This window comes from Protopterus annectens, chromosome 1.part0, assembly GCF_019279795.1.
Source record: "Protopterus annectens isolate FY-2018-M chromosome 1.part0, PAN1.0, whole genome shotgun sequence".
Taxonomy (NCBI): Eukaryota; Metazoa; Chordata; order Ceratodontiformes; family Protopteridae; genus Protopterus; species Protopterus annectens.
This window is the reverse complement of record NC_056725.1, coordinates 1,624,733,698-1,624,760,096: the sequence shown is the minus strand read 5'-3', so window position 1 is coordinate 1,624,760,096 and position 26,399 is coordinate 1,624,733,698. Positions and strand designations below refer to the sequence as shown.

General features: G+C 46.6%; 1 protein-coding gene across 1 annotated transcript in view; it reads right to left on the bottom strand.

Annotated features, from left to right (window-relative positions):
- The window catches only part of NOL12 (nucleolar protein 12), a 489,987-nt gene that overhangs the window by 209,624 nt on the left and 253,964 nt on the right, over positions 1 to 26,399 (bottom strand). The window contains exon 4 of the mRNA XM_044073722.1: positions 20,154 to 20,167. Within this exon, the coding sequence (XP_043929657.1) occupies positions 20,154 to 20,167 (14 nt within the window). The remainder of the gene's footprint in view (positions 1 to 20,153; positions 20,168 to 26,399) is intronic.

The following is a 26,399-nucleotide window of genomic DNA, read 5'->3' as shown; positions in this document are numbered from 1 at the left end:
TAGAAAGTGGATGCCCTGTCATTCAGTTGGAGGAACCTCTCGGGATATGCCTTTCCGCCTCTACCTCTTCTTCCATGAGTTTTATTGAAGATAAAACAGGACAAACCCAAGATGATTATCTTGTTGTCTCTGAATTGGCCTCGGCAGTTTAGGTATCCAACCCTAATAAACCTATGCTTGAAGCCCCCTTGGATTTTACCTCAGTCTCCGAACCTTCTGTCCCAGCATCAGGGTCAGGTTCTACACTCTCATGTCAGAACTCTCAGCCTGGCGGCCTGGTTAATCCAGGGCCCTTGATTTCTTCTTTTCTACCCAAGCAGGTTATGGATGTCATTTTAGAAGCCAGACGTCCTAGCACTAGGAAATCTTATGCAGGAAAATGGAAAAGATTTTGTTCCTGGATGCAGGCTCAGGATTCTGATCCTCTTCTTCCTAACATTACTTTAATTCTACTTTACTTGACGGATCTCTTACATAAGGGTCTCTCTTTCTCTTCCATTAAGATCCATGCTTCTGCTATTTCTGCTCATTATAATACAGACCCTCCCATTTTTTCCCACCAGCTCATGAGACAGTTCCTCAGAGGAGCTAAGAACTTAAGACCTCCTAGATCTCCTCCTATTCCTGCTTGGGATCTCAATTATGTTTTGGAAAAACTAACCTTGCCTCCTTTTGAGCCTGCCGCTTCTGCTGACATCAAGTTTTTATCTTGGAAGACAGCTATCCTGTTGGCACTAACCTCTGCCAGGAGAGTTTCAGAGTTACAAGCTCTTATAGCGGTAGAACCTTATATTATTTTCCATCAAGACAGGGTATCCTTGAGGACTAACCCGACCTTCATGCCCAAGGTGATTTCCAAAGTGGCTTTAAATCAAACTATCCACTTGCCAACTTTTTTCCCCACTCCTCAAAATAAAGGGGAAAGGATCTTACATTCTTTGGATGTACATCGACAGCTACGTTTTTACCTGAACAGAACCAAGGACATCAGAAAATCAGAACAATTGTTTGCTTCTTATGCTTCCAGTTCCCAAAGTAAAGCCATTTCTAAACAAACCATTTCTAAATGGATTGCTCATGGAATTAGATTTTGTTATTCACACCATGGAAAGCAAATCCCAGGGAGCATACGGACTCATTCCACCAGAGCTGCTGCCACTTCTGCAGCCTTCCTCAGGGGAGTTCCTACCAAGGATCTTTTGGAAGCTGCAACTTGGAGTTCAGTGCATACTTTCTCTAAGCACTACAATTTGCCTCTCTACTCTAAGTCCAGGGCAGGCTTTGCCTCTGCAGTCTTGCAGGGCCTTTTAGCCGCCCCTTCTTCTTTATGACCACCTCCCTTTCTTTCAGCTTTGGGATTCTACCCTACAGTCATGACTGCAACAGTGAAATACGATGAACATAGTACAGTTGTGTACACCTACCATAAATGTAGATGTTCGAGTGTCTTCACTGTTGCAGTCTGGGTTCCTCCTGTCCCCTCTTATTTTTACTTTTGTGTGTTTCCTTTCTTCACCATTCTTCTGAGGTGTATTTGCAAAGGTTTTGGGATCATTTTCATTTTGGGAATCCTGACATCTGGGGCAAGAAAAACTGGAGAAGATGGCATCGGCTGTCAGCTTTATACTCCTGGCGCTCTGACGTCAGGGAGCAGAGTTGAACAGCCGACGCCGGACCCAGACTTTGGGATTCTGGCCGACCGAGGGCTGCCTGCTGGCAGGGGAGAACCCTACAGTCATGACTGCAACAGTGAAGATACTCGAACATCTACATTTATGGTAGGTGTACACAACTGTACTTTCTTCAGTTACTGGGGACTATGGCGTCCATTATCATGATGGTCCCATTAGCGAGGTTACATACGAGGATCCTACAATGGCTCATGTTCGCCCAATGGCCCTTCCAAAGACTACCGCTATCCCATCCTATCTTAATCACAGGCAAATGCAAGCAGGACCTCAGTTGGTGGCTATGCACCAACAACTTAGACATAGGGAAATCCTTTGTTCCACCCAACTCGGTAGCCACAGTGACCACGGACGCCTCCCGGATAGGGTTGGGGGGGGGGGCATTATCTCGGCACGATGGTCCAAGGCATGTGGCAGGAGCACGAGATAGACTTGCACATAAATGTCCTGGAGATGAGGGCAGTGCTCCTAGCGTTGCAGGCACTTCAGGATGTCCTCCCTCTAGGGACTATTGCGATACACTCGGACAACATGTCAGTAGTGTGGTATCTCAACAAACAAGGAGGAACCGGATCGTACCCACTATGTAGGGAGGCCATGAGAGTGTGGAATTGGGCCATAGCTTCCCAACGGGCCTTGGTGGCAACGCACATCCCGGGGAAAACCAGTGTGATTGCAGACAGGCTAAGCAGGGCGATCCTCATGCCTTACGAGTGGTCCCTGAACCGCCGGGTGGCGGACAGTATATTCAGCAAATGGGGTCAGCCTTGCTGCGACCTGTTTGCCAGCCCCCTCAATTTGAAATGCAGCAACTACTTCTCGCTGATCCCCCCACCAGGGGAATCTCCAAGGGACGCTCTTGCGCACAATTGGCCCTCGGGTCTGCTGTATGCTTTCCCTTCATTTCCCCTTATCTCGAGGGTAATTCAGAAAGCGCTATCCTTGGGAAGCAAATTGATTCTGATCACGCCACACTGGCCCCGACAAGTATGGTTCCCCTTCCTTCAACCTTACATCATGGATGCTCCTTGGACTCTGGACCCTCGTCCAGACTTGCTGACACGTATGTCGGGACAGCTCCACTCCTCCCTGGAGACCCTCCGGCTGACCGCCTGGATACTCCACTTCCATCCGTGGTCAGGTGTCATGATTTTTCTCCAGACGTGGTTCATATTCTTTCATCCTCTCATAAGCCGTCCACTAGGAAGATCTACTCTAGCAAGTGGAAAAGGTTTTCGATATGGGCCCAGTCCAAAGGTATTGACCCCTACACAGCCCCCATTGACTCCGTGTTGGACTTTTTATCTCATTTATTCTGCCAAGGATCTGCCTCAGCTGGCGGCTATTTCAAATTATCATGTGGCTTATGAACCTAGTTTAATGGCACACAGGCTGTGTAGAGCATTCCTGAAAGGCACTCTTCTCCTTCGTACCCCTGTATCTCAACCTGTTATGCCCTGGGACTTCAATTTTGTTCTGCAGGCCCTCACTCTCCTGCCCTTTGAGCCCGCGGCTTCCTGCAATTTAAAATTTCTTACATGGAAATCTGCCTTTTTGATAGCAGTCACATCGCTAGACGGGTATCAGAACTCCAGGCCCTATCAGTCAAGCCCCCATACTTTGTATTCCATAAAGATAGAGTCTCTCTCAGACCAAATCCGTCCTTTCTTCCCAAAGTGGCTTCCTTATCTAATATTAATCAGTCCATTGAGCTGCCGGTCTTCTTCCCCAACTTCTCCAATAAGGCAGAGTACCAGTTTCATATTTTGGATGTTCATAGGCAACTACGCTTTTATCTACACAGAACTAAAGATTGGCGGAAGTCAGACCAGCTCTTCGTTTCGTTCTCAGAGAATCGCTTGGGGTCTGCGGTTTCCAAGTTCACCATCTCTAGGTGGATAGCTGGTTGCATCTCCTTTATTTATCAGGCAGGGGGAAAGAGCCTGCCTTTTCCAGTCAGAGCACACTCTACCAGAGCAGTTTCCACTTCCACAGCCTTTCAGGCTAGGTTATCGATGGATGATATATGTGGAGTTGCAACATGGGCTTCTCCTTACACGTTTGATTCCCATTACAAATTGGATGTGGTGTCCAGGGGCAGATCATCTTTTGGCTCCACGGTGCTCAGGAGTATTTTCCATTGAGCCACCCAGGATGTATGTGCTAGGGACGCTGTCCCACAAGTGAAAAATGTAGGCGAGATAGGACTAGATAACATCAGTTAGTTATGTACTCACCATAACGTTAGATGTATGTAGTCCATCTCGCCTCACATTCTTCATTACCCCCCCCCCCCCCACCGACCCCACGCCTGGAGGATTTGGAGGATCTCCTTGTACTTTTGATGTTACAGAGTCCCTTTGGATAAATTGTTGGACCTCGTTGTTATGGGTGTGTGTGTATGTTTGGGCGATGGATACAATACTTATGTTGGCAGAAAACTAGATCTGGGGATGTGGAGCAGTGTATTGTGGGATACCATCTTAGCCTAGCCAATCAAAGACTTTCGAGCTAGTAAATAGGCTGAGTCGGAGCCGACATTCTGCTCCGAACCCACAAGTGAAGAATGTGAGGCGAGATGGACTACATATATCTAACGTTATGGTGAGTACATAACTAACTGTTTTTGTATATGGTGATACCATTTATTGGCAGAGAAATGGTGTTTCAATGGGGAGTTCTTACTCAAACACTTATGCAAATGCAGATGTTCATCGTGCATACAGCTGCAGTAATCACAAATGGGTTTTCAGCCGTCAGGCGGTCCCTCGGTCGGCCGAATTCCAAAGTCTTGGTCTGGCGTCGGTTGTCGTCGCTTACTCTTCTGACGTCAGGAAGGCCAGAGTATATAAGACACAGCTGACGCCATGTTTGCCGCGCGGTGCCCGAAGCAGAAGCAGTTCGCAAGTGCCGGTCGGCCAGCTCCTGAATTACGAAAAAATTTCAAAGCTCCTAAACATGAGAGCTATGCAAAAGGTACCTACACACCAACAAGGCCAAGGTTTTTATTCAAGACTTTTTCTGGTACCAAGAAAAGGAACCGACTGGAGACCTATTTTTGGACTTATCCATCCTAAACACATTCCTACTCGTACCAAAATTCAAGATGCTCACATTACAGCAACTTCTTCCCATGCTGGGCAAGGAGTTTTGGCTGGTAACATTGGACCTCAAGGAGGCATACCTGCATGTCCCAATCAGACAAAGCTGCAGAAGATACCTCAGATTTCTTGCAGGTTCAATCCACTATCAATTCTCTGCATTGCTCTTTGGCTTATCTACTGCGCCCAGAGTATTCACAAAGTGCCTGGCATCAGTGATTGCCTACTGCAGACTTCAAGGGATACAAATTTACCCTTATCTGGGCGACTGCCTGATCCAAGCGGACAGCAAACGCATACTACTGGAACATCTGGCATATGTGACACGGTTACTGCTTTCTCTGGGATATACCATCAACAAGGAGAGATCAAGGCTAACACCATCTCAGAAAATAACCTTCCTGGGTGCCAACTTGGACACAAACACCCAGATGGCATATCTTAGCCAGAAAAACAAGGGCAACTATCTCAGTACTTGAAACACTAGCAAAAGTACCAGGCTTACTGCAAGGAAAATCCTGCAGGCTCTGGGATTCATGGCATCTTGCATTCTTCTAATCCCATGTGCAAAGCTGCATATGAGGAAACTTCAATGGTACCTAAAAATCTATGGTCTCAACACAGTCACAGTTTGGAAGCAATTATACCAATAATTCCATGTTTGCAAAAGGAATTTCTATGGTGGGCCCAAGCATGTCAAGTAAACACAGGCCTTCCATTCTGCAAGCCTCAAGCAAAACAAGTCATAACCACAGGCGCCTCAGATTACGCCTGGGGCACATGAAGGACAGGTGCATTCAGGGCAGATGGTCCCAAAGGAAAAGCACCTTCACATCAATCAAAAAGAAATGCTAGCAGTAATAAATGCAATTACAGCTTTCAAGGACTTCCTGCATCCAGGACAATTACTGATAAGAACAGACAACACCACAGTAATGTGGTACATAAACAAACAAGGAGGAACACATTCATACCCCTTGTGCAGACTAGCCATGACTCTTTGGAACTTGGCTCTGGAAAGACAAATCGAACTTCAAGCACAGTACTTGCCAGGACTGGAAAACACACTGGCAGACACTCTAAGCAGAAATATGACAGATCCACACGAATGGAAGTTACATCCACAGGTGTTTACAGAGATAATCCAAGCGTGGGGGAGGCCAGACATAGATCTTTTTGCCTCCCACAGGAACCATCAACTGAAAAGGTTTTGTTCAAGGAACTTTCATCCAAAGGCCTGGAAAGTGGACGCCCTTTCATTCAGTTGGACAGCATGGACAGTTTATGCATTCCCACCTCTGCCCCTACTGCCCAAGGTGCTTTTGAAAGCAAGAACAGACAAACCGAGGATGATACTGATTGCTCCAGATTGGCCAAGGCAACACTGGTATCCACTCCTGAGGAGCCTAACACATACTCCTCCTTGGTCCCTGCCTCTAATGCCTCTTCTACTGACTCAGAACAGCTACAAAACTCTTCACAGTCAGCTGAAAACACTCAACTTGCTGCATGGAAAATTCCTTGACACCACAACAGTCCCTACTCTCCAAGGAGGTGCAGGATGTCATTTTGGAGGCCAGAAGACCATCTACTAGAAAAGCTTACTTCGCAAAATGGAAGCGGTTTTGCTGTTAGAATGAGAAAAGAGGCCAGGACCCTAGAAAATTGAACTTGCCTCAGGTTTTACAGTACCTAGCTGAACAGTGAACTTTCGTTTTCTTCCTTAAAAATACATGCCTCGGCCATTTCTGCAGAATTCAACACGGATCCTCCTTTATTCTCTCACCCACTCTTACGACAGTTCCTCAGAGGGGCTAAGAATATAAGACCTCCAAGGAAACAACCAATACCAGCCTGGGACCTTAATTACATACTAGAAAAATTAACATTGCCTCCCTTTGAGCCTGCTGCCTCAACAGATCTGCAATATTTGTCCTGGAAAACAGCTTTCCTTCTGGCCATCACTTCAGCTCGTAGGGTTTCTGAACTACAGGCCCTCATGGCGGTGCAGCCCTTCCTCATCTTCCATCAGGACAGGGTTTCCCTTCATACCAACCCATCTTTTATGCCAAAAGTGGTATCCAGGGTAGCCTTAAATCAAGCCATACACCTACCTACCTTTTATCCTAACCCTCAAAACAAAGGGGAGGCTGCTTCACTCTTTAGACATCCATAAATAGCTTCGTTTCTATTTGGACAGAACAAAGTCCTTCAGGAAATCAGAACAACTTTTGTGTCCTATGCGTAGGGGCTCAAGGAAACCAGTTACCAAACAGACCATTTCCAAGTGGATTGGCCACTGCATACGGTTTTGTTATTCCTATCATGGGAAATCTGTCCCTACTGGTATCAGATCTCACTCCACCAGGGCCACAGCCACCTCTACAGCCTTCCTCAGAGGTGTTCCTACTAAGGATATTTTGGAGGCAGCCACTTGGAGTTCTGTACATACCTTCACAAAACACTACCACCTGCCCTTATACTCCAGAACAAGAGCAGGCTTTGCCACTGCTGTTTTGCAGGGCATTCTGGCTCAACCCAGTTCCTCATAGTACCTACCACCCTATGCATAGCTTTGGGACTCTACCCATCTGTGATTACTGCAGCTGTATGCACGATGAACATAGTACAGTTTTGTACCTACCATAAATGTAGATGTTCGAGTGCTAATACAGCTGCAGTACAGGTTTCCCTCCCTCCTTCCCCACTTGGTAAAGGCATGGGGCCTAACAAACTCTTCATACCACCTGACTGGGTTATCCTGCTATGTTTTATTTGCTTGCTTACAATGATTTTGCATTACATTGCATTGCTTGCATATGTAGATAAGCCTTATTTATGTATTGCCTTCTTTTTGGGGGCACCTGACATCTGGGGCAAGAAAGACGGAAGAACATAGCGTCGGCTGTGTCTTATATACTCTGGCCTTCCTGACGTCAGAAGAGTAAACGACGACAACCGACGCCGGACCAAGACTTTGGAATTCGGCCGACCGAGGGACCGCCTGACGGCTGAAAACCCATCTGTGATTACTGCAGCTGTATTAGCACTCGAACATCTACATTTATGGTAGGTACAAAACTGTACTTTATGTCCATCTGGGAAACTGAACACTTGTTAGGAGGTCCATGCAAAGATTTTATATTATTTTACAGAAGGTTTGTGGATGACCTTTTTCTTTTATGGAAAGGGTCTATCACACAACTAATGGAGTTTGTTACATTTATTAATGGGTCATCTAGCTTCCTAAAATTTACTTTAAATTATTCAGTTGAAGGTATTAGCTTTCTAGATGTGTATGTAGAAAAAGACAATCGGCTTAGAATTACTACAAGGATGTATAGAAAAGAATGTTATGCTAACAAAATATTGATTAGGGATAGCATGCACCCTAACTATATTTTTAGAAATGTAGCTCAGAACCAACGTTTAAGAGCTTCTAGATTAAATGTGAAGAATGATGAATATGAAAAACGAATAAAAATAGCCTCGGAACATTTAGAGAGAGGCTATGGAGAAGGGATGATTTACAATAATATTGCACAAGTTAGGAAACTAAGAGGAACAAGAGCTAAACCTTATTTTTCAGAGAGATCAGTAGTTAAACAGACACCTGATAACAAATTGAGAATGTGTATCGCATATACTACTGATATTAAAAAATATACATCTATTATTAATGAGCATTGGAATAGTCTTGTTACTGATAGTCAAATAAGAGACCTAGTGGGAATAAAACCTCAATTTTCATTTAAGAATAAGAAAAATTTGAAGAGAAGGCTATGTACAAGGAGAAATCAAATACGCAATGAATTTGTTTATGGGACAAAACCATGTGGTAGCTGTAATTTTTGTAAATGGATAAATACAGATCTATATTTTAAACATCCTGATACTGGATATATATTTGATATCAAAGTGGATGCGACCTGTGACACGAGGCATTTAGTCTATTTAGCTAGCTGTTTGGTATGTAATAAATTTTATATTGGCAAAACGGATCGCACTTTAAAAGAGAATAAGAGAGCATCTCTATCACATAAAGAAAGGTAGTAATATTAATGCTTTAGCTAAACATGTTAAGAGCGTAGGCGAGCATCACATTTTTAAATTTGTAGTGATAGGTAGAACATACTGTGATATTAGGGGAGGTGATATTAGATCCAGAACTGAAGAAATGGAAGCCAATTGGATCGTGAGACTTAGAGCGAACTATGGGCATGGCCTAAATGACTGTGTCCCTATTAAACCTATATTAAGTAAGAGATCTATACGTAGGTAGGTTAAATATCTGACTTCTGAATATACACTTTTACCACCATTTTAGTGTCTCTTTAAAAATTTTAATTAGTTGTTGTCATGTGATTAGAATGAATGGTTTAAAAGGTGTTTGTTTTTATTTTAGTATATACACCTGATGAAGCTGTATGTGAAAGCGCTTGTGTTTTAATAAAGTCAGTACTGCTGGAAGGATTTATTGGTGTATTTTTAGTTATTTTTTTACTTGGACTCTGGAGCCTTACCTTTACTATATTTTATCGTTTAAAATAAAAACATTGTTTTTTTGGGGGGGGCAGTGGATCATGCTTTCTGTCCCCCTCCCATGCAACCCTTTAATTATAACTTTGAGATCACACAATATTGGGGAAAGGACATGTTTCCAACCCTGAAAATTGTACAATCTCCCACACCTGTTAACATTGTGCTTAGTTGAATAAATAGTGTTGACAAAACAGATGTCAACCAAACCTACATAGAGTCTATATTACATGATCGAAGCTTTAGTTAGTCGAATAACTGAAGCTCGATAATTAAATGTCGAAGTCCCAAAACCGCAAAAGGCAGATGTTATGTAGTCCAGTCTCACCTACATTCTTACCTGTGGGTTCGGAGCCGAATGTCAGCTCCGACTCGGCCATACTTTAGCTCGAAGTCTTTCAGTTGGCTGGGCTAAGATGGTGTCCTATGCTGCACTGCTCTCTATCCCCAGATCTCGTTTGCCACTTGTGTAGCTCGGACGTGGTCTTGCTCTTGGCTGTGGCTAAGTACTCTTTTCTTCTTTCTAGCAGAGACGTTTTTTGCAAGAAAAGCTATTTTCATAGCTATTTGTGTGAGTATCTTGAACTGTGTTGTGGAAAAGTTGTTTTTCTCTTTTAGCGTGTTCTTGTGGTGTCCCACTAGCTGTTTCCAACGGGCTAGGCCCGTTTGAGGACCTAGTCTGCCCCCTTGCTTACCTTGTGTGCTAACTTTTTTCCCTTTGGGTTAAAACCGTTTAAATTAGAGGAATTAGTCCTCCCTCTTGTACTTGTGTTCTAGGACTGTTTTAGTTAGAGGTCTTTGTGGTGTACTGTTTGATGTTCATCGTGCATACAGCTGCAGTAATCACAGATGGGTTTTCAGCCGTCAGGCTGTCCCTCGGTCGGCCGAATTCCAAAGTCTTGGTCCGGCGTCGGTTGTCGTCGCTTACTCTTCTGACGTCAGAGAGGCCAGAGTATATAAGACACAGCCGACGCCATGTTCTTCAGTCTTTTTTGCTGCGCGGTGCCCAAAGCAGAAGCAGTTCGTAAGTGCCGGTTGGCCAGCTCCTGAATTACGAAAAAAATTGGAAACCGAAGTCTTCATTAAAGCTAAGTACCCCGTTGGGGAAACTTTTCTTGCCTCAGACCGATGTCAGAAAAAGTTAATAATTGTATTTCTTGTGGGAAGCAAATACCGCATAAGGATTTCCATTCCCTTTGCATACCTTGTTTGGGCCCAGACCACGACGTCTCGGGCTGTAAACTGCGCTACCTTCAATAAGCACTATTAAGCGTTGGCGGAGTTAAGCCCAACACTACTTTGGTAAAGCTTCTGATTATAAAATGTCTTGGACACTCCGACTACCATTTTGTCCAAAAAGCAAGGAAAAGGACCGACCGCGAGGCCAGCGGTCCCCGCCGACACCACGCCAAAACAGGCTACCGTGGTCCGGTTCCGAGACGCCTTTGCAGTCCCTGACTACCGACGACACTCCGTTGGCGGTGTCTTCTGTACCCGAGACCGCTGGGTCCTCGGCCCCTTCCCAGACTACTACCGAAGCCCCTGCTAATGTAGAGCCTACTAATGTGGACAGGTCCACCTCCACCCATGGTGTATTTAGGCCCTCATCTTCTTTTTCAATTAAGGCCTTTACTAAATCCAAAGCAGCCAGGCATCCCACGAGACCTGTTGCACAGGGCCCATCTTCTGGACCCATGCCTAAAAAACAGATGCTAAAAATGGCTGAGGATTTAATTACTCTTATCAGAGGTTCTCATCCCCCTCCTGACAAGAGACTCAGAGTGGAGGAAGATTCTCCCTCTTCTGATCAAGGATCCATTTTATCAGAGCATTCTGATGCAGAGGAACACTCTTACTTTCCTTTTGAGGATTCGGATGCAGAACAGTCCATTCCTTCGGTATCCCCTCCTGAGGATTTTTCCTTTGGGGAAACCTTGCACACCTTGAGGGAACACTTCCATTGGGAAGGCCAAGACTTTTCAGATTCCAAGAAAAGACTTAGGGAATTTCTTTGGTTACCTCAACACAGACCTCTGGCTATACCCCCTGTTTTGGACATACTGGATGATGTCTATTCAGAGGCTTGTCTTAACCCTGATTCTCTGCCTCCTGCACCAGTCAAGCCTGATAGGTATTACAGAGTACCCAGCTCTCACCAATTTCTCTTCAAAAGCCATAATGCTGACCCTGAAACCATTTCACAAGGCCCCAAGGGATTGAAGGCCTCCACTGCCAAGAATCCACTTCCTGCAGAAAGGGAATCCAGATCTCTAGAAAGGTGGGGTAAGAAGGTATATACCTCGGCCACCCTAGCCATGAGGGCCTTAAACTGTCAGTTTCATATGATTAAATATCAACAGTACTTGTTATCACAATTAAGGAACAAAATGTCTCAACCTGAACAACCAGATTTAAAAGAGTTACAGGATATGATGCATAGTGCGGAGCAAGTGGGTAAACACACCTTACAATGTGGTTATGATGCCCTAGAGGCCTCCAGTAGAGCGGCTGCTACAGGATCAGTCATTCGCAGACATGCCTGGCTTAGGGAACAGAATTTGCCTGATCATGTGAAAGCTAAACTTCTACATGCTCCTTTACAAAAGGATGTACTATTTGGTACTAATGCTGAGGAGATACTACGGAAAATGGAAGAAAAAGCCAAATCTATGCAAACTGTCAAAGCTTTCTTACAGGTCCAACCACCACGTTTTAGCAGAAATTGGCCTTCAAAAAACTGGTCCTTTCCAGCCACTGACAAGCCCCAAAGAGGTAGATACAGACGCACAAGGGGCAGAGGGCAATCACAAGGATCATATAGAGGCAGACAATGGCAAACTCCAGCACCAAGAGGTGGTGAAGACAGTGCACAACAATACAGGAAGCAAACCCAATGACTCCCTCATTTCCATGCCACGCAGGTCTCAGCTGGCAGCACCTTTGGGAGGGAAACTAGCATTATTTGCAAGCAATTGGCATATTGTCACAACAGACAAATGGATAGTGGACATTATAAACAGAGGCTACAAATTTCAATTTCACACTCTTCCAAAGAGGAGAGGCATGCCAATCCTGCCACAAAATCAAAGGGCAGAGGCACAACTGCAAATTTCAAAGCTCATAAACATGAGAGCTATTCAAAAGGTACCTACGCACCAACAAGGTCAAGGTTTTTATTCAAGACTTTTCTGGTACCAAGGAAAGGAACCGACTGGAGACCCATTTTGGACTTATCCATCCTAAACACATTTCTACTCGTACCAAAATTCAAGATGCTCACATTACAGCAACTTCTTCCCATGCTGGGCAAGGAGTATTGGCTGGTAACATTGGACCTCAAGGAGGCATACCTGCATGTCCCAATCAGACAAAGCTGCAGAAGATACCTCAGATTTCTTGCAGGTTCAATCCACTATCAATTCTCTGCATTGCCCTTTGGCTTATCTACTGCGCCCAGCGTATTCACAAAGTGCCTGGCATCAGTGATTGCCTACTGCAGACTTCAAGGGATACAAATTTACCCTTATCTGGACGACTGCCTGATACAAGCGGACAGCAAACACATACATGTTAAGTTGTCAATCTCGCCTTCATTCTTGCTTGATGGGTTCGGAGCCGATCCTCGGCTCCATTACTGCTAAGCTCGAGAGTCACTTTTACCAGCTCGAGGCAGCCCCATATCCCATGATGCAAGGCGGTAAGTACCCAGATCTCGTTTGCCGCTGATGAGGTCCTCCTTTACCAGCTCCTGGTAAGTGATTGTTATATTACTACTTTTGCCCTTTCTTCAGAAAAACTTTAGATAATTAGTTTTAATACAGTTTTAGTCCTTTTCTGACAAGATTTTCCTGACTCCTTAAAATTTCTAGTCAGACTTTCTCCCATCCACCCCCTTGTTAGGGTGTGTGTGTCTGTTATTGATAGTTTTATATAATTTAATTTCTTGGACTAGTGTTGTGTGTGTGTGATTCACTATGTCTAAGGAAAGGGTCTCAGGCTTTAAAGTGTGACTCGTGCTGTCAGAAGATGTCTCTGACAGGCGGTCACACTTCTTGCCTTTACTGCCTGGGGCCTCTTCACCTGCAGGACTCCTGTGCTATTTGTCACTCTTTCAGCCAGAGAGTCCTGCAGGAAAAAATAAATTAATTTTGAGGGGCCTTCTTAGCGGAGGGCTCCCGGCTAAGTCGGCTCCATCTAAGACTTCAAAGTCTTCCAAGGCCCAGGCTTCTGTGTCCAAGCCTGTGGCCTCGGCTCCGACTCTTTCAGAGTGAGATCGCTCGGCTGGAGCCAACTGTACTACATAAACCTTCGGCACCGATGGCTATCGGTGCCGATTCTGTTCGACCACCCGATTGTCGGCTCCGATCGGTTCCGACCACCATGTGGCTCAGGCATCGGTGTCGGCTCCGATCGGCTCCGACACCGTTACTTTGTGGCTGTATCGGCTCCGGCTAGAGCGATGCATCAGCTTCTGTCGGCCGATAAGTTGTCGGCTCCGACAGTTTCTGTGGTTTCATCGGCTCCGATGGTTCGCCGAGGAAGAGGTCTAGGTCCCTTCCTTGGAGCCGATACTTTCGACTCGGCCGCCTCTCCTCTCGGAGCGGAGCCATGGAGCCGATCTTCAAGGTCATCCAGGCTTTCTGACCATGATTTAGAGAGTGGTCAGTAGATTACTTAAGTCACAGGCACTGGCCCAAATGCTACATAGTCCGTCTCAGCAGGCGACTATTGGTCCACACCCATTGCAGTTCCTCCTTGACTCTACCCCAGAGTTTGGAGTTGGAGTCTTGGGAATGGTTACTGCTACGGAGGGACAGATACCCCCTTCTGTTCCTTCAGCCTCTACTCTTATCTCCTCTTGAGACCTTCCTTAGAGGGATTGGTGGCGGGCTTCCCTGGTCTCCTCCGAGGGGTGAGTGGCATCGGACCCTTGTCCGCCCGCTCTTCCCCTTGGAGCCTCGGCCTTAGTGAGCTCGGCTCCGACATCTGCCTCGGAGCCTTCCATTCGGTGGGCCCTGGGTTCCTAGTTCTTGGGCGGGTTCTCTCGGACCTCCCTGGGAGGAGCCGAGGTGATGAAGAGTGTGCTGGCCACTGGTCTCAGCCAGCAGTCTGTTCCCTTAGCTCCTCCCTCTATAGTGCCTGTTGACATCTCTGCCACTTCTCTTGCTACAGGACCCAGAGATCCTCCGCCTCAGGTTTCCCCACTGGGAATATCCCCTCTTCCGAGGATTCTCCTGATTTGTCGGGAGATCCTCCGGGAAGAAGGACTTGTAGAGGAAACACGTAGACTCCCGAGTCTATCACTTCAGATACTGACTTAGATGAGTCAGAAGGATCCCCAAGATCCCCTCTGAGGATGTCTCCTTCTCAGACATCCTAGAACTCCTTAGACAGAGGGAAACTGGCCCACCAATAATCCCTCTGAGGATGAGTCAGTATACCTGGAGGCATTTGGATCTCGGCCCTCCACCTCCTGGGTGTCTCCGCCTTCGACCCCCTTATGCAGGTTATTGCCGAAAGTGGGCTGCTCCTGACTCTGTAGAGCCAGTCCCTAGGAGGCCTTCTAAATTTATTACTGCCCGTCGGACAAGCAATTCCTCACAAAAGGTGTCCCGCTGATGCCATGGTGGTGGCGGCTGCCACCAAGAAGGAACTTGCAGATCCTTCGATACCTGTCCATCCTCCTAATAAGGACTCTAGGACCATGGATAGGTATGGTGGCGGATGTTTTCTTCAGCGATCTTTGCTATCGTTAGCTGAACTACCTATGTCACTTCACCAGACTCCAAAGGGATATCCTTAAGGAGCTAGGTGAAGTTGTGCAAGATCCTACAGCTGCAGGGGCTCAGGAAAAATTGCCGCAGCTAGGAACCCTTAACTCCATTGCAAACTCCTCCATGCGGCTAATATCATATGCTGCTGATGGAAGTAGACCGCAGAGTACAGGTGTGGCTCTTAGGCGCCAAGCCTGGATGCGGCTATGTAATTTGCAGATCCCTTTAAGTCCTTCACAAACTCTCCCTTTGATGGGTCAGCTTTGTTTGGCCCTCAAGTGAAGAAACATTGACCAGGTGGGAGCAGGGCGGCAAAACTCTTTCTGCCGTGGGAGTCCGTTTTCCACCTTCTAGACCTTACCCCAAAGGACAGAAGGGTGGCAAAATGTGGTTCCGCAAATCCCAAGGAGTCACGTCGGATTCACGTGGTCAGTTTACCCCTAGAGGCAGAGGAGGTAACAACAACAGGCGCTCTAGAGGCAGAGGGGTCCACAAAACCAGGGAAACAGAGAGGCTCTCTCTGACAAGCCCTTTCAGCATCCCTGAGATGTTGCCCGGCTGTCCCTCCTTGGAGGCAGTCGGGAAGACTATCGCTGTACCCAGAAGCCTGGCGTTCCCTCACTCAAGACAGATGGGTACAGTCGATCATATCCGAGGGTTACATAATTCCTTTCGAGGAAAGTCCTTTCTATCCCTCAAATTCCCTTCCAGATGTACCACCGGTCTAAGGAAATTGCAGAGTTAGAAGTCTTAAAACTACTGCAAAAAGAGCCATTCAGCCAGTTACAACAGACCATTCAGAGCCGGAATCTACTCAAGGTTCTTTTGGTCCCCAAAGATGGGAGACTGGAGACCAATATTGGATCTCAGCAGACTCAACAAGTCTGTGAGGAAGACAAGATTCGAATGGTCACTCTTCAGTCAATTCTGCCCTTCTTACAGAAGGACAACTGGATGTGCTCAATAGATCTTCAGGATGCGTGCTATCACATAAAATTCACAGGCGGCTCAGGAGATTTCTCCGCTTTCGGCTGGGGTCCAGTCATTTCAGTTCAGAGCCCTGCCCTTTAGTCTCACTACAGCCCCAGAGTGTTCACCAAATGCATGGCAGTAGTCACGGCTCACCTGAGGCGTCAAGGATTCAGGTGTTTCCGTATCTCGGCGTCTGGCTCCTTTCTGCCACCACCAGGCATCAGCTTGTTCAAGCCACGGATTAGACACTCAATCTTTGTTCTCATGTGGGCATCTCGATCAACCCGAAAAGTCATCCTTATCGCCCTGCCAGTCTATTACTTTCATAGGCGCAAACTTAAACACTGTTCAGATGTCAGCTACCCTTACAGATCAAAGAGTTTCAGACATTCAAAGTCATGTCAGGATCATTCTAGCCAACAAGAAAGTACAGGCCAGAATGGTTCTAAAGGTATTAGGCCTCATGGCTGCGGCCATTACTCTTCTTCCCCTGGCTCGCTTCTACATGCGCCTTCTTCAGTGGATGTTGTTCACTCAGTGGTCTTACCAACAACTTCCAATCGTCACCAAATTCTGGTGACACAGATTTACAAAAATCATCTTGCTTGGTGGATCACATCTCCCCAGATTCACCAAGGCAGACACTTTGTACCCCCATCCCGGTAGCCACTGTCACCACGGATGCCTCCCTGATCGGGTGGGGGCATTATCAGGGCAGGATGGTTCATGGGGCGTGGCAACGTTGAGTACCACCTGCACATAAATGTCCTGGAGAGGAGAGCAGTGCTTTTAGCGTTGCAAGCCCTCAGCGACTTTCTTCCCGTAGGGACAATTGCAGTCCACACAGACAACATGTCTGTAGTTTGGTATATCAACAAACAGGCGGAACCAAGTCCTACCCCTTGTGTCAAGAAGCGCTCAGACTTTGGCAATGGGCGATCTCCTCTCATCGGTTTCTGGTAGCAACGCACATCCCTGGGAAAACCAACATTTTAGCGGACAGATTGAGCAGAGCTATTCTCATGCCTCACGAGTGGTCTCTCAAGCAATCTATAGTGGAAGAGATTTTTCTGGAATGGAATAAGCCCGTGTTGCGATCTTTTGCTACTCCCCAAAACAGCAAATGCCCAGACTTCTTCTCTTTCTTCCCTCTACCAGGCCATCCCCCCAGAGATGCTCTGACCCAGGATTGGCCCCAGGGACTTCTTTATGCTTTTCCTCCATTTCCTCTGATCCCTCAAGTTATCCAGAAAGCAACCGTTTTGAGAGCCAAAATGATTCTCATTGCTCCTTATTGGCCTCGACAAATTTGGTTCCCGTTCCTCCATCGTCGCCTTTTGGTGCAGCCGTGGCATCTGGACCCAGTGCCAGATCTTCTGATTCACCAATCCGGTCAGCTGCACGGTCTATACCTTCTCTCAACCTTACAGCATGGTTGCTCCACTTCCTTCCTTAGCCAGGCTTCCTTTGATCTCTAACCCGTTAGAGACATTCTAATAGCTTCCTTAAAATCCTCTACCAGGAGGATTTATACAAGCAAATGGAAGCGATTCTCTTATTGGGCTAAAGCCAAAATATTGATCCCTTCACTGCTCCAGTTCAGGCAGTTTTGGATTTCTTCGTGGAGATTTTTCATGCAGGATCCTCTTCTTCCACAGTTAGAGTTCAATTGGCTGCTATCTCGAACTTTCATGTCGGGTTTGCAGATCACAATATTATGTCCCACAGGCTTTGTAGAGCCTTCTTAAAAGGAATTTTCCTCCTGAAACCTCCAGTCAGGAGTCCTCCCCCTCAATGGGATCTAAATTTAGTGCTGACATCCTTGATTCTTCCCCCTTGAGCCAGCTGTTTCTTGCTCCCTGAAATTTCTTTCATGGAAAACCTTATTCCTAGTAGCTATTACATCTGCCAGGAGGGTGTCTGAACTTCATGCTCTATCGGTTCGACCCCCCCTATTTGGTCTTTCACAAAGACAGAGTATCATTGAGAACTAATCCGACCTTTTTGCCTAAGGTCGCCTCAAAGACTAATTTGAATCAATCCATTGATCTCCTGTATTTTTCCAAACTATTCAAGCAGATGAACAAAAACTACATTATCTTGATGTCCATCGCCAACTCAGATATTATTTGGACAGAACTAAACAATTTAGGAAATCGATCAACTCTTTGTTTCCTATGCTGATAACAAGAAAGGCCTTCCTGTCTCTAAAGTTACCTTATCTAGATGGCTTTCTTCTGTCATCTCTGAAATTTATCAGCTCAGGGAAAACAGCTGTGCTCAAAACCTAAAGCACATTCAACTAGAAGCTTAGCTACTTCTACAGCTTTTCAAGCTAGACTTCCTTTAGACACTATTTGTGCAGCGGCCACTTGGGCCACTCCTCATACCTTTGTTTCCCATTACAAATTGGACTTGGCCTCCAGGGACAGAGCCAGTTTTGGCTCTACAGTCCTCAAGAGTCTGTTCCATTGAGCCACCCAGGATAGAGCGGTCCCATCAAGCAAGAATGAAGGCGAGATTGACAACTTAACATTAAGAAGTTATGTACCTACCATAGCGTTCCATGTTAGTTGTCTTCTCTGCCTTCTTTCTTCGACCCTCCCTCCTTCCCCAGGCCTGGACAGACCTTTTTCTACAATGTATAATTATGCTGAAAGACTATACAGAGCTGGTCTTTCTTCCATCCTGCAGGTTTTTCTTCTGCTTTCTTCCTTTGGGAAGTGTTTATGCTTGGTGCTATTGCCCTTTTGTCATCAAACGAGATCTGGGTACTTACCGCCTTGCATCATGGGATATGGGGCTGCCTCGAGCTGGTAAAAGTGACTCTCGAGCTTAGCAAGTGCAGTGCCGAGGATCGGCTCCGAACCCATCAAGCAAGAAAGAAGGCGAGAGAAGACAACTAACATGGAACGTTATGGTAGGTACATAACTTCTTATTCTGGAACATCTGGCATATGTGACACGGTTACTGCTTTCTCTGGGATATACCATCAACAAAGAGAAATCAAGGCTAACACCATCTCAGAAAATAACCTTCCTGGGTGCCAACTTGGACACAAACACCCAGATGGCATATCTTACGCCAGAAAAACAGGGGCAATTATCTCAGTACTTCAAAATACTAGCAAAAAGTACCAGGCTTACTGCAAGGAAAATCCTGCAGGCTCTGGGATTCATGGCATCTTGCATTCTTCTAATCCCATGTGCAAAGCTGCATATGAGGAAACTTCAGTGGTACCTAAAAAATCTATGGTCTCAACACAGTCACAGTTTGGAAACAATTATACCAATAATTCCATGTTTGCAAAAGAATTTCTATGGTGGGCCCAAGCATGTCAAGTAAACACAGGCCTTCCATTCTGCAAGCCTCAAGCAAAACAAGTCATAACCACAGACGCCTCAGATTACGCCTGGGGGCGCACATGAAGGACAGGTGCATTCAGGGCAGATGGTCCCAAAAGGAAAAGCACCTTCACATCAATCAAAAGAAATGCTAGCAGTAATAAATGCAATTACAGCTTTCAAGGACTTCCTGCATCCAGGACAATTACTGATAAGAACAGACAACACCACAGTAATGTGGTACATAAACAAGCAAGGAGGAACACATTCATACCCCTTGTGCAGACTAGCCATGACTCTTTGGAACTTGGCTCTGGAAAGACAAATCGAACTTCAAGCACAGTACTTGCAAGGATTGGAAAACACACTGGCAGACAATCTAAGCAGAAATATGACAGATCCACACGAATGGAAGTTACATCCTCAGGTGTTTACAGAAATAATATAAGCGTGGGGGAGGCCAGACATAGATCTTTTTCCCTCCCACAGGAACCATCAATTGGAAAAGTTTTGTTCAAGGACCTTTCATCCAAAGGCCTGGAGAGTGGACGCCCTTTCATTCAGTTGGACAGCATGGACAGTTTACGCATTCCCACCTCTGCCTCTTCTGCCCAAAGTGCTTTTGAAAGCAAGAACAGACAAACCGAGGATGATACTGATTGCTCCAGATTGGCCAAGGCAACACTGGTATCCACTCCTGAGGAGCCTAACACATACTCCTCCCTGGTCCCTGCCTCTAATGCCTCTTCTGCTGACTCAGCACAGCTACAAAACTCTTCACAGTCAGTGCAGGATGTCATTTTGGAGGCCAGAAGGCCATCTACTAGAAAAGCTTACTCCGCAAAATGGAAGCGGTTTTGCTCTTGGAATGAGAAAAGAGGCCAGGACCCTAGAAAACTGAACTTGCCTCAGGTATTACAGTATCTAGCTGAGCTGCTGAACAGTGGAATTTCATTTTCTTCCATAAAAATACATGCCTCAGCCATTTCTGCAGAATTCAACACGGATCCCCCTTTATTTTCTCACCCACTCTTACGACAGTTCCTCAGAGGGGCTAAGAATATAAGACCTCCAAGGAAGCAACCAATACCAGCCTGGGACCTTAATTACATACTAGAAAAATTAACATTGCCTCCTTTTGAACCAGCTGCCTCAACAGATTTGCAATATTTGTCCTGGAAAACAGCCTTCCTTCTGGCCATCACTTCAGCTCGTAGGGTTTCTGAACTGCAGGCCCTCATGGCGGTGCAGCCCTTCCTCATTTTCCATCAGGACAGGGTTTCCCTTCGTACCAACCCATCATTTATGCCAAAAGTGGTATCTAGGGTAGCCTTAAATCAAGCCATACACCTCCCTACCTTTTATCCCAATCCTCAAAACAAAGGGGAAAGGCTTCTACACTCTTTAGACATCCATAGGCAGCTACGTTATATTTGGACAGAACAAAGTCCTTCAGGAAATCAGAGCAACTTTTTGTGTCCTATGCTGTAGGGGCTCAAGGGAAACCAGTTACAAAACAGACTATTCCCAAGTGGATTGGCCACTGCATATGGTTTTGTTATTCCTATCATGGGAAATCTGTTCCTACAGGTATCAGATCACACTCCACCAGGGCCACAGCCACCTCTACAGCCTTCCTCAGAGGTGTTCCTACCAAAGATATTTTGGAGGCAGCCACTTGGAGTTCTGTACCTACCTTCACAAAACACTACCACCTGCCTTTATATTCCAGAACAAGAGCAGGCTTTGCCACTGCTGTTTTCAGGGCATTCTGGCTCAACCCAGTTCCTCCTAGTACCTACCACCCTATGCATAGCTTTGGGACTCGACCCATCTGTGATTACTGCAGCTGTATGCACGATGAACATAGTACAGTTTTGTACCTACCATAAATGTAGATGTTCGAGTGCTAATACGGCTGCAGTACAGGTTACCCTCCCTCCTTCCCCACTTGGTAATGGCATGGGGCCTAACAACCTCTTCATACTACCTGACTGGGTTATCCTGCTATGTTTTATTTGCTTGCTTACACAGATTTTGGATTGCATTGCATTGCTTGTATATGTAGATAAGCTTTATTTATGTATTGCCTTCCTTTTGGGGGCACCTGACATCTGGGGCAGGAAAGACTGAAGAACATGGCGTCGGCTGTGTCTTATATACTCTGGCCTCTCTGACGTCAGAAGAGTAAGCGACGACAACCGACGCTGGACTAAGACTTTGGAATTCGGCCGACCGAGGGACCGCCTGACGGCTGAAAACCCATCTGTGATTACTGCAGCTGTATTAGCACTCGAACATCTACATTTATGGTAGGTACAAAACTGTACTTTCTATTCCCGCACTTTTGGCTGATTGATCGTTGGTCTGGTTGTTGAGTTAGTTACTCTGTTTTTGTGGTAACTATGTCTAAAGATACTAAGGAACATAAGCCCTCGGGCTTTAAGAAGTGTACCAAGTGTAGTTATAAGATGTCCATTACTGATGGACACTCTGTTTGTGTGTACTGTCTGGGAACAATTCACCTCCAGAAAACGTGTCGTTTCTGTCATGCTTTTAGCCCACGTGTTCTTCAGGAAAGGAAAAACAAATTGATTTTGAAGGGACTTCTGAAACTCTCCTTCGAGGAGAGTTTGGAGAGTGCTTCCAGCTTTAAGTCTTCGCCATCAAAAGCTAAATCTTCCAAGGCTAAAAAGCGATCCCCGGCTCCATCAGTATCCTCGGAGCCGCCGGAGAAAACAGCTAAATCTTCATTAACATCCTCTGCTCCATTGTCCTCGGCCGCGGGAAGTGTCAGTGTCTATGGAACCTGCTTCGGCTCCTATTTTCTCGGAGCCTGTTCGGAGCCGGTCGCCTAGCATTAGGCCGGTATCTCCTCCTCGCAGGTCTCCTTCAGAGAGGAGGTCTCGATCTCCTTCCCTATCCTCCAAATCCTCTAGGACCTTATCGGATGTGGACGTCGATAGAGTGGTGCAGAGACTTCTCCAGTCACCGGTACTGGCTAAATTGTATTCGGTTCTGACCCAGTCGGCTCCAGAGCTGGTCCCTCTACCTACATCGATACTTCCTCCTCTGAGCGCATCTCAGCTTTCAGAGCAGGAGTGCTCGGCTCCGCTTGATGTCCCCAGGTCGGTTCCAACAGCCCCTCCTGGCTTATCGGTTCCGACGTCAGCTCCAACCCCGTCGGCGCCATCCATGGGTTTCAGGACTCAGGATTCCTAGGTCAAACCCGAGGGAGAGGCTTTAGGACATCTCTCGGCTCCTAGTCTCCCTCTCGGTGCTTCGGCACGGTGAAGCCTGACTCCTGTCTCTGCTTCGGACCTGGTCCCTTCTGATCCGAGGTCTTCCATGGCTGGGTTGATCTTCGGACCCGGGAGGACCAGCTTTCAAGGCCATGTGGAGCGCGCTGGCCAGGTCATCAGTGGCATCATACGGTTCAGTCACTCTGTCCCCTACAGCACCAGTGCAGGTCTCTGATTGCCCTCTATCTCATCACAGCGGAGCCCCAAGGCCTCAGGGTACCCCCACAAGTGATCCCCATATTTCTGAGGGCCCCTCAGAGTTTTTGCCTGAGGAGCCACCCAGAAAGAGAACATGCAAGAGGAAGCACATAGATTCCCAAGATGAGTCTCTCACGTCAGACACCAACCACGAGGAATCGGAGGGGTCCACTAAGCCATCCTCTGAGGATGTTTCTTTCTCTGACATCCTAGAGATTTTGAAGCAAAGAGGTGACTGGCCATCCTAAGTCCCCTCCGAAGAGGAGTCGGTGTTCCTGAAGGCCTTTGGTGCTCAGCCCTCTGCCTCCTGGGTGTCTCCACCCTTCGACGAGCTTCTGGATCTGGTTTGTCGAAGGGTGTAGGAAACCCCTGACTCTATGGAACCAGTCCCAGGAGACACAATAAGATTTTGTCTGCCCCCCCCCCCCGATAAGGAATTTCTATCCAAGGGAGTCCCTTTGGATGCCATGATGGTGGCAGCGGCCACCAAGAAGGAATTGGCTGAGACTTCTTCCACCGTCTATCCCCCTAACAAGGAGTCTAGGACTATGGACCAGTACTGGAAGTGTACATTTTCTTCAGCAGCCTTTACTTTGTGGTCACTGAATTACTTATCACACTTTACACGGCTCCAGAGTGATCTCCTAAAGGAGCTTGGAGATACTCTAACGGGTAACATTTCTGAGGCGGTGGCTCAGAAAGTCAACGCTCAGATGTCTACCCTCAATTCTATTGCAAACTCTTTCATGAGGCTGATCTCTCACACAGCCGAGGGAGCGAGTAGGGCAGCAAGTTCAGGAGTCGTTCTTAGGAGACATGCCTTGATGCGCCTTTGTCATTTTGTGAAGGCCTTCAAATCTACATTCACTGATGCCCCGTTTGATGGTTCCTCTTTGTTTGGAAGCAAGGTGAAAGACACTCTCACTAGGTGTGAGCAAGAGGGAAAAACTCTGTCTGCCGTAGGAGTCCATTTTTCCCTTCCCTCTAGGCCTTATCCCAAGGCCCAGAGGGTGGGAAGATGTGTTTCAAGAAATCACAGAGGTTTTTTCCTGATGCACAAGGTGAGTCCCCCTCCAGAGGCAGGAAAGGGGGTGGTTATTCAGGTAGATGCCGCCCTAGGGGCAGAGGATGCCCTCGTAACTCAGGAGACCGCGATTCCTTTCGTGGTTCTCCCTACCGCCGCTCCTGATGGAAGGCCCGACTGTGCGTTTCCGGAGCCAGTTGGGGGTCGAATCTCACTATACCCAGAGGTCTGGCAAGGTATGACCCAGGACCAGTGGGTTCTACGAATAATTTCCAGAGGATATATCATTCCCTTCTCAACTCCCCTCAATCAAGAAAATCCCGGATGTTCCACCCAGTCAAAGGGATTCCGCAGCTTCAGAGGTTTCAAAGCTGCTAGAAAAAGGAGCCATCCAACATGTCCCCTCAGACCAGATTAGATTAAGGACTTACTCCAGATTCTTTTTGGTGCCAAAAAGGACAGGGGACCTGAGACCCATTTTGGATCTCAGCCGATTGAACACCCATGTGCAAAAGTCCAAGTTCCGAATGGTCACGTTGGAATCTATTCTCCCATTGTTGGGAAAAGAAGTGTGGATGTGCCCCATCGACCTCAAGGATGCTTACTACCACATAAAGATGGACAGGGCATCCAGAAGTCACCTATGCTTCCGGCTGGGAGCCAGTCACTTTCAGTTTTGAGCCCTGCCCTTTGGTCTCACCACAGCCCCCAGGGTGTTTACCAAATGCATGGGAATGGTGACTGCTCACTTGAGACGTCAGGGATTCCAAGTGATGTTCATCGTGTTTCACTGTTGCAGTCATTACTCTTGGGTTATCCTGCTGGCAGGCTACCCACAGTCGGCCTGAATTCCAAAGTCTAGGTCCAGCGTCAGCTGCTGTCGCCTCTTCCCTGACGTCAGTGTGCCAGGTATAAAAGATGCAGCCAACGCCATTTTCTTCTGTCTTTCTTGCCGCGCGGTGCCCAAAGCAAAAGCAGTTCGCAAGTGCCTGTCGGCCGACTCCTGAGATTTTCACAGACGAATTTCAGATCCAAAGTCTTCATTAAAGCTAAGTACACCGTTGGGGAAACTTTTTTCTTGCTCCAGACCGATGTCAGAAAAAGTTAACAATTGTATTTCTTGTGGGAAGCAAATACCTCATAAGGATTTACATTCTTAATGTATTCCTTGCCTAGGCCCTGATCATAACGTTGCTAGCTGTCGGTTTTGTGCTAGATTCAACCAACGCACTATTAAGTGTTGGTTTGATTTTGCCTTTCATTACTTTGGCCGAAAATTCAATTCTATAATGCCGTCAGAACAGCTGACGACCAAAGTTTCTAAAAAACGCAAGGAAAAAGAGAAGGACAGGCATCTGAGATCCAAAACCAACGACGAGGCTTCCGCTAAGCCAGTCGCCGGTTCTCAGTGAGGTGCTTTCGCAGCCCCTGATGCCCGCTACCTCAGAGCCACAGGCCGCTGACTACTCCCACGTGGAGCCAGCTAGGCCTCTGGATACTCAAGGTATTGGACACTCGGAAACCATTCCCTCAGATGGGTCCAGAGCCGCTGAGCAGGCATCGGCTTCTGAGGGTGTTTTCAGACCTGCACAGCTATATGTAAAGCCTACTTCAGCTTCAAAAGCAAAGACTAAAGCAGCTTTAAAGACAAAGAAACAAGTACATCATTCTCCAGGACAAACTTCCATGCCTAAGAAACAGATGCTCAAAATGGTCGAAGACCTTATTACCTTGATCAGGGGTTCCCATCCCCCTCCTGACAAGAGGCCTAGGCAAGAGACAGACTATGACTCTTCAGATCAGGTTTCCATCTCCTCTGACTCCTCTTCTGTACAGGAATACCCTCTTCCTCCCTATGAGGATTCTGATGCTGAATAATCCATTCCTTCAGCCTCTCCTCCTGAGGATTATTCTTTTGGGGAAACCCTGCTTACCATGAGGGAGCACTTCCACTGGGAGAGCCAAGATTACTCAGAGTCAAAGAAAAGGCTTAGCGATTTTCTTTTACTTCCTCAGCACAGGCCTCTTGCTATTCCTCCTGTGCTAGACATTGTAGATGATGTATTTTCAGAGTTCGGCCTTTCTCCAGACTCCTTACCTCTAACTCCTGTTAAACCAGACAGATACTACAGGGTTCCAGATTCACATAAATGTCTTTATAAAAACCCTGCTGCTGACCCAGAAACTATTTCTCTGGGTCCCAAAGGGGTTAAGGCCGCTACTGCAAAAAACCCTATCCCTTCTGACAGGGATTCAAGGGCACTAGACAGATGGGGGAAAAAGGTTTACACTTCTGCTACTTTGGCTGTGAGGGCTTTAAATTGTCAATTTCATATGATTAAATATCAGCAATACTTAATGTCAATGTTAAAACCGAAAATGTTGGCCAATTCTGATTGTGCAGAAAATAAGGAATTGCAGGATTTATTGCATGCAACTGAACAAGTGGGAAAGCA